This window comes from Aquila chrysaetos, chromosome 1, assembly GCF_900496995.4.
Source record: "Aquila chrysaetos chrysaetos chromosome 1, bAquChr1.4, whole genome shotgun sequence".
Classification (NCBI taxonomy): Eukaryota; Metazoa; Chordata; class Aves; order Accipitriformes; family Accipitridae; genus Aquila; species Aquila chrysaetos.
In genome coordinates, this window is record NC_044004.1 from 20,932,425 (window position 1) to 20,941,370 (window position 8,946).

The following is an 8,946-nucleotide window of genomic DNA, read 5'->3' on the forward strand; positions in this document are numbered from 1 at the left end:
CTAAGGAAAAGTGTGGGTGGTGCTTTTAGACTAATGCTATTGATTCTAAATTAATTTCCTTTTTAACTCCATGAAGGAAACGGTAGTTTCATTATGTTTTCTCCTCTTTCTGCTCTGACTCAGGGAAGTACAAGAAACAGGTTCGGAATGTGACTCCTTAAATTCATCCACTGGAAGGAAGCAGTCTCCTCCAGCAAGTCTTGAGATGTACCAGACACTTTCTCCTCAGAAAGCATCCCCAGAAGAATTCTCACTGGAGGAATCATCTACAGGAGACTCCTCTTCTCTAACTGCAGATATTTCTAGGGGCTCTCCTGACTGTGTAGGCATGGCAGAAACTAAGAGCATGATCTTTAGTCCTGCAAGCAAAGTTTATAATGGAATCCTGGAGAAGTCCTGCAGCATGAACCAGCTTTCCACTGGGATCCTAGTCCCAAAGCCTCGGCACACCTCGTGTTCTTCAGCCAGCAGTGATAGTAAACCCAGCCATGAAGCTGCTTCTGTCCCTAGGATAAGTAGTATCCCACAGGACCTGTACCAAAATGGTGAAAAAAACAAAAAGCCATCGAAAATAAAAAGCTTCTTTAAGAAGAAGTGTAAGTGAGGTGGGCAGGAGAAACCTATAGTAATGTTACAAGAACTCTATTTTTTAAATCTTTAGGAATGTAATTCCATTTGAGCATTCCAAACTGGATGCCCTAATGGAATGCTCTGTAGGTCAACTATATTTAACTGACTGTACTGTCAAAGGTCGTGCCAGCTGTCAATGAGAAATCATTAAAAAGTTCAGACAGTTTACATTCATTTCTGCCTATTTATTTCTTTTTTTTAGTTTGTCTTTTTTAGTGTTGTTTTTTTTTATTTTGGTTTTTGTTTTTTTTTTTTTTTTTCAATTTATTCATAAATCATTTTTAAGCCACTTTGGACTTCTAAGCTTTAATGGACTAGTAAGCCTTCCTGGGCTTGCCAAAGTTTCTTGTTTACCGGAGCATCTTCCTATCTTTCCGTAGAGCTAGGACATTTATCTACTGGACTTTAAGAAAAATAAAAGAAGTAGAACTAATTGAATTGCACTACTGTTTTACAGACTGGAAAAGTCTCTCTGCAAGTGAAACTGAAAGACTTGTATTTGACTGAGAAGATGAATCTTTTCACTTTTAGATCTTTTGGGGTTTTTAAGTAGAACTTAGGATTTCTAATTGACTTGATTTCTGGAAATGGAAATGCCATGCTTTTACTATGGGAAGCTTTGTTAGATGCATTTATTATTAGAATGGTTCAAGTCCTGCTGTAAAGATCATGTTTTTCCCAGGACTTTCACTGTGATTTTACTTCACTGCAGGCTGTATGACAAAAAAAAAAAAAAAAAAAAAAAAAAGGAAAAAACTAATTGAACAAGAGAAAAGGCTCTTGATTCCTTATGCAAGTGATGGATATGAAACTTGACTGAGGACTGAAAATATTCACCCTCTTAAAATGAGGAGGGGGGATAGTAGCTTTTGTTTACAGACTGACAGACAATGGACATTTGGTTTGTGAAAGTTTGTACTGTGGTAAAGATAATAAATTGGAAACATTATTGTGCTTGGGAATGTTCCAATTTTAGCTGATGCTTGTTTCAGACACGTTTCAGAGGTCCTGTTAATTGAAAGCTGTTGTAGGCTACATTGCTTATGCTTACTGCTATGTATAAGTTATTATATTTTTTTGGATTAGCTATTAATGTCTTAATGTCCTCTTTTTGTAAGATTTCATACACTTTATTTTTGTATAGTTTGAAGATTTAGCTGTTCAGACATGTCTGAAGTAAATGGTATAATTTTATAATGCATACTGTTATACTAACTCATAATTTTAGATATAAAGGTAGATATAAAGGTGAGACTCGACATGCTTCAGATAAAAGCAATTTTTATGTTAAGCTTTTGCTTTTGTAGGGAGAGATGAAATTACTACGAGGTAACAAGGAAGCCTTCTTAGGGCAACAGTAGCTAGTTGTTCAAAAACATCTTTTTATTTTTTTTAAACAGTTGAAGACAACTAACGTACTGCTTGAGCAACAGTGCCTTTTATTCAGTTTGTTTGAAAATATTAATACCGAGCAGGAATTTCTTTTGAGGTACATTCCAAAGAAATACTTCTTGCTCTAGTGAACACAAGCAACTTACCCAGTGATGACTAAATAGTTTCAGCTCTTCCATAGGGGTATTCTAGTTGCCTCAGTAACAGGTGCCACTGCCAGGGACCTGTGATTAGGGACTCACTTCTTGCCAATATGTACATGCTGTACTGTATGAAAGAATTAAATCACTGACTGCCTGAATTTTTTTCTAGTAAGGAACCTTCAAAACCTGTAGCTAATTGAAATTAAGCGATACATGTATTTTCTATCATTTTCTATTTAGGTTCCACTGTACATAACCGATGTGTTAGTTCTGTCCTGAAGAAGTGGTGGTGATGTTAACAGAAGCATTTACTGTGGCTAGTGAAATGGTTAGAAGAGGAAGGTTAGAAAATGGGATGGAGACCTTACATGTGCAAGTACCTTAAAACTCCTGGTACATTGATTAATTCCTTAAGAGAACAGGAATCCGGAGTTTTGCTGTCTAACAAAGAATGAGTGTATGTCATCTATACAGAAAAGCATAGGAGGAATCCACTGTTTGGTAAAGTTTGGAGAAGAGAAAAATTGGTGGAATAGAAAATAATGAGAACGTGATATTCCATTATTCTCTGAATCATCAGACTGAACAGCTATAGCTGCAAAAAAAGTCATCACAAGGTAATGGTCTCTTTGAACAAAGATTGTATGCTCTGTACATGGTAGACAAAAAAAGCAGTGATGCAGAAAGACTTGTGCCAGAGAACCACCTCAATGCTGAGCCTTCAGAGTTGTAGTTAAAAGCCTGATGAAGTACTTGAACATGTACAAAGGGAAAAAATACATAAAAGTAAGGAACTTATTTTGCCTCCCAGACAGCATGGAGAAGACTACTACCAGAAAATGTTCAATTTTGATGTCTGCACTTGAGAAGACAATAGCAATAATTGAGTTTAAAGTAAGATCTGGGGCTGGATAGTAGATCTTGCAGTGTGAGGTTTGAGGAACTCTGCTCTATCGTTACCAAAGATGATGAAGCAGCATTTTGATACTGGAGAGTAAATATTTACACATGGAAAAAAATATCTGGTACTGAGGAGTGGGAGGACAGCACTTCTTAATCCTGGCATCAAAGTCAGGCAAGCTCAAATACTGAGAAGCCAAAACAGACTAAGTCAGTTTTCTGTAGTAAGTATAACTAAAAATTGAAATAGAGGTGATGTTGGACTCTTCATTGGCTGTGAGTTTAAGTGTTAAGTATCTTTTTAAAATACAAAATTTAACTGTTCTGGAAAAATGTTATGGCGTTGTACAAACAAATCAGATTATCGTAGTGATAGATTTTGGCTTCAAAATGGCAAATCTTTGGAGCACAGACTGCTCTTAACACTAAGTTTATCACCAGCTGTCCTGTAACCTTATAGCTGCTACTTACTAAGTATTATAGAACTAAAAGCTGAAGTTAACATGATCAGAAGTGGTGAGTATTGTATGTTGGAGCACAAGCTGTACTTTTAAGTTCATGGAGTTGGTTTGGTTTTTTGTGGTTTTTTTTGTTTGTTTTGTTTTGTTATTTTAATAGACCCCTTGCACATCTTGCCACCTGAATTTGTACACAATCTAAGTGACTTGCATTGCTCCTACTATGGCTACTGTAGAAATGCTCATCTTCAAACTGTTAGCATCCTTTTGCTAAGTTGTGTTGAGAGCGCTGACTCTAAGGTAGACCCTCACTGGCAAACATCAAGTCCAGTCTTAATGTTGCAGTACCTGGCATATGTCAACATCTCAGAAATGAGACGATGTGCTTTAAAAGGTCCTCCGTTTTTCTCCGTTTGCTTAATGGTGTAACTTGAACTGGCTGGCAGTCAGTGAGTCCAGCCAGCATTCCAACCACTAGGCTTTCTGTAAGAAATGTCAGTCATTCAAGACAATCATGTAGTGTCATCATCCTTAAATGGCTGAGGACTTCCTAAGCTCTGAACTCAGAATGGTTGTGATCAGAGGGTTGGGGTTTGGGGTTTTTTTTGAGCTTTTATAGCTAAAATCCATGTTCTATTTTAAATTCTCCAGTATTTCTCAGAAGATATGAGGATCTTTGCTTGCTTTAATATTTTGTTAGAGTCCTTTGTCAGGAAAGCAGTCCCTTTGTGGAAGCTGCCTAAAAGGCTTCTCCCTAAGAGGTTACCATTTAAGTCTTTCACCTGTAAAAGGAACAAGTGTCAAGTGTGTGGTTCTATATATAAATAATAAGAAAAAAAACCCCAATTCTTCCAAAACTGAACAAACCCAAACTTTTCCACAATTCTTACTAAAACTATGTGACACTTCTTTCTTAATAGCATAACAATTTTAGGAAAGGCATTTCTGGTTGCCATGGGGAATGCTTTTGACCAGCTTATGCTGTCAACTTTGAGATTAAAACAGTTGATTCTTTTTCCCTGCTCAGTGATGGAATTTAAAATTGCTTATTGGCAGTTCTAGGCATATGTCAACTTTTCTTTCCCCACTTCACTGGTACCTAGGTAGCAGATTACCCACCACTTTCTGATGGGCAGTTTGCCGAAAGAGGGAAGATTCTCCATCATAGTCAAGGTAATAATGTTATAGTAAGAATACAGTTCCTCATTTGGAAGCCTTGAAGGTGGTAAAGCCAAGGATACCTGGCTTCAGTTTTCTTATGATATTTGTGGATGCCAGCTTGAGTTAGGCATTAACTTATGACTGATTGAAAGCCTAAAAAGATAAAATTAATTAGAAATTGAAGCTTTCAAGAGTTTGGCCTTTTGATTCCCAATATATGGGAAAACAGCATGCACAGGAGAGAGATGAGCTCTAATTAGCATTTCTCATACTACCAGCTTTTAGAGCTTCAGGATAGTTTAATTCCATTTCCAAGACACGTTGCTAGAGAGGGATTACTACCTTAATTTTATAATGCATGCAAAGAAGCATTTAGTTTTCATTTACTTACAAGCAGGGGAGAAGAATATAAATAAACTGAATGCTTAACTTTGAAAAATATTTTTTTTTTTAAAGCCGGATAGGGGAATTACTGGTTCTTGGACCTCTTTACTATTTGCTTATATCCTTGTACAATATGTTAAGTAGGGTGAACACAGTTTTCTAATCTGTTTCAGTTGCACTGACTGAAGTGATGCATTACTATCTCATGTTTGAAACACTGCTTGCTCTGAATTGCTGTAGGCATTTTAATCCTGGATGTTGCATCTTCATCGAATAGTGATTAAGTCTACTAAGGCTGTTTGATTCTTAAGTGCTGGTAAACTTTTCTACTAGTGACTTAAACAGATGTTGGTATAACCAATAACCAAAAAAGGCTTTTGCCAGTAGAGTTTGACTGCCTGACAGCGTGTAAATGTTTAGGTAACCATTCTTTGAGGCTTCAGTAGCAGTTCAACAGTGTCATACACGTTTTCAATAGATAGCTTTCCCTTCCAGCCCTGTAGAGATGGAGCTGATCTGAAACTCCACTTAGTCCTCTCTTGCCTAAACAAAATGCACTGATTCATATAAATTGTAGCAATATTATCCTTTAAACTGTTACTCCTGTTGCTCTTGCATCTGACATCACTTAAGCAAGATGACAGTATTTATCAGTCCATTTCAGTCTTTCAGAAATAAAATGGATTTGTGTTACCTTTTTGTCCTCTACAACTTTGAAACTCAATTTTACCAAATTTCGTGTGTGTTCGGTGTATTTAATGTTTCACTGAAATGAAAGTGGGAAGGTTGGTCTCTGCTTAGGTGTTAAGGAAAGCACATTTGAGCAGGGTAAAAAGAAATTCCTCTTGCTCATTGCAGAGGGTGAAGAAGAGTTCAGAGGTATTTCATCTGCTCCGAAGTCAGAAGACTAAGGAATGCTTACAGCTTACATTGCTGGAGATGAGAGGTACATTCAATCTCAAAAGTTTTTAGATCAGTAACTCTTTATCCAAGAAAAAAACCTTTCTTCTTTAGACGTACTCTGAAGGGCATTACCTTCTTATTCCTATTCAGTTTTTGGCCCAGCATTAAATTTAGTAGTTACAGCACTAACTCTATATGCTTGCCAGACCTCAGAGCAGTTTCATGTAGTGATTTCAGTAGCATGTCTTAAAGTCAGTTTTGGTTTGATATGTGCTAAAGATATCTGAATTAAGACTTTCTCCTTTACATTCCTTTTATTTTAACTCAAGTCAGTTCTTTGTGGTCCCTCTACTGTTAAAAAAATAAACAGGTACTGATAGTTGATTCATGTTCATGTTTAGAATACAGTATTTTTTTTCAGCTGAGAATTACTAATAGATAAGTGGTAGATAGTTGCTTTTTAAAGACTAGGTCATGGTTGGATATTGTAAAAACACTGCTGCACCTCAGCTGAAGTAGGTACATCATTGACTGGTGCAATTTGTGTATGAGCGGTAAAGTTATCCTTAAATTCTCGTTTGTTTTTTATTTGTATTTTAACTTGATGCTGCCCAATTATTTTCAGACTTGAATTAATTTAAAATTAAGGTCAGTATGTCCAGCCCTATAAAAGTCAGGTTTCAGTTGTCAGCCTTCAGTCCATTCTTACTGAAACAAATTAAAATCTTGAATATTTGTACTAGCTTATTAGCTTGTTAGGTGGTAGAATGGGTTCCTGGAAGTCTTCAGGTGGAAGGCAGAGAACTTCTGAAGTCAACCATGTAACCTGTGTTCTTTATCATCTTTCAAAACCATCTCCCAATAAGATGGAGTCTCCCCAGGCGAATGTAGATGTACTTACTGCTTGGAACTTTGTAGTTAGTTATATTTGGCTATCTAATTCTAATAACTTGCATGTGCGCTATGCTTGCTTGCTTTTCAATAGCTGACAAAAACTATAGGAGATCTTGGGGGTTTGTTTAAAAAAATTGCTGTTTAAAAAAAAAAAAAAAAGACTGGCAAGAGAAATCAGAGAAATCTGTCAGGCTGTGAACTGAGTAGAACCAACAAAGATCCCAGCTTTTTGTCTAAAAATTGATTAAATAGTTCTTAATGAAATGAATTGGGTAGCATGTGTATTTTCACATTGCTCTTCTCCAAGCAACAAAAATAATTAAAATACCCTACATTTCAGCAAGGCTATTTGGGAGATGTCTTGCCCTGTTTTTATTTTTAATTTAAGTAACGCTGAATTGTAGTGAGTGTTCAGCATATTAATGCCTGACTTAAAAGATTAGCAGAAATTGAGTGACTTGCATTGTTTTGTTTAATTACAGCTTTATAAAAATGTAGATACTTGCATAAAGCCTGTCATTGGATCTAGGTATGTTTCAATGACATAGCAAGAAGAGGACCAAGACAAGTAAATATGTGCACAATTTAAATCTTATTTAAGATGCTTTACTGTTCTGGGAAGAGATGTTGTTCTCCATGCAGATTCTGCTCTTCCTCTATTTGCTCTTAGCTCTGTTTCTTTTCATTAGTTGAACTAAAATAAGAAACAAAGCCCTCAGACTGACTAGTTTCTGTCTCTCTAATAAATACACACTGTACTTGGCTTTTAACCTCACCTACTGCATGTTGTTAATGCTGTACACAAATGCAGTTGGAGTATTTCTTTGATGTTGTACAGCATGATGCATTTCATTCCCCTTTCTAGTTTATCTCCCATTAGCTATATATTGTTTTACAACTGGAAAAAACTGAGTTTTTGGGAATTGAGTCTGTTTGCATATAAAAATCATTATTTTTTTTTCTGTGAGTCTTATGAGAAATGTCCTGCTTGGAGAGTCTCAGACAGTATTTTCTTGTGTTTATTCATGTTACTTTATTTTATAAGTGGATATTGATTTCTGATGTGTTGTTACACTTAATGTTGAATAAATCTGACTTTCATTTTGAAAAGTGAAACTGTGTTAGTGAAAATGTTATGTAATGTTAATTCATCTTAGACCACTCCCAGGGTATATAAACTTTGGTTTTTATTTATTCATTTAACTTGAGATAAATTTTCTTCTGGCCAATATTTCTTTGCTTCATACTATTATTAAATCTTGACAGCAATATTACTGGGAAGGGAAAGGTGGAGACAGTTTTGTTTGGCAGCTAGGGTGCTACAGTTAGGCTTGGAAATCCTGAGTCTTACGGCTTTTGCTTGAAAGAGCCTTTCTGAGTTTAAGCTGCTTCATATTTTGAAGATTTTTTGATTTTTTTTTTTTCCCAAACAAGGTGAAATGCCTTTCCAAATGACTGTTGGAATAATGGATAGCCTTCTGATTCTGAGCATGAGGATTAGTTTGAGAACCTGTGGCGCTCTACCAAAAAAAAAAAAAAAAAAAAAAACCCACAAAAAAACCCAAAAACCTTGCTGTTGTTTAATATTCCTTTTAACTTGTAGCAACTCTGAGAAGGAAGAAGCACTAGCTATACATCAAGAAGAGCTTTTTAAAAGTGGCTTCTCTTGTAACCAAAAGTGCCAGCTATGTGGAAGTGACAAGATTGCAGTGAGATAAATGAGTGAGTGACAATACAGGTGTGGACCATGGGATCAGTGTGAATCATGTTTAGAAAACTTACAGTGCAAAATAAATCAGTTTTTCCTGGATAAAAATAGGATATTGGTAATTAAACCCATATATAAATTATTTTCAATTGTGTAGTTGTCTAATAAGCCCTCTGCAGAGGGAATAACTTGGTGTGTGTGAGTTGTTTCACTTCAATTTGTCCTTAGTGTTCTTGATTAAACAGTGTTAACAGTTTATCAATGGAAAAAACATACAGGCTGGCAAAGCCAAAATCAGCTCTGCATCTTCAGAAAGCTAAATACCTTTCTGTTGGGGACCTACTATTAATTTTTTCTGCAAATTTTGATTGAG

General features: G+C 35.9%; 1 protein-coding gene across 2 annotated transcripts in view; it reads left to right on the plus strand.

The window, feature by feature from the left end:
- STIM2 (stromal interaction molecule 2) overlaps window positions 1-7,981 on the plus strand; it is an 84,277-nt gene extending 76,296 nt beyond the window's left edge. For both annotated transcript variants that reach the window (XM_030013925.2, XM_030013915.2), the window contains exon 13: window positions 124-7,981. In XM_030013925.2, the coding sequence (XP_029869785.1) occupies window positions 124-161 (38 nt within the window). In that variant the 3' untranslated portion in view covers window positions 162-7,981. The remainder of the gene's footprint in view (window positions 1-123) is intronic.
- Window positions 7,982-8,946: the final 965 nt, after the last annotated feature.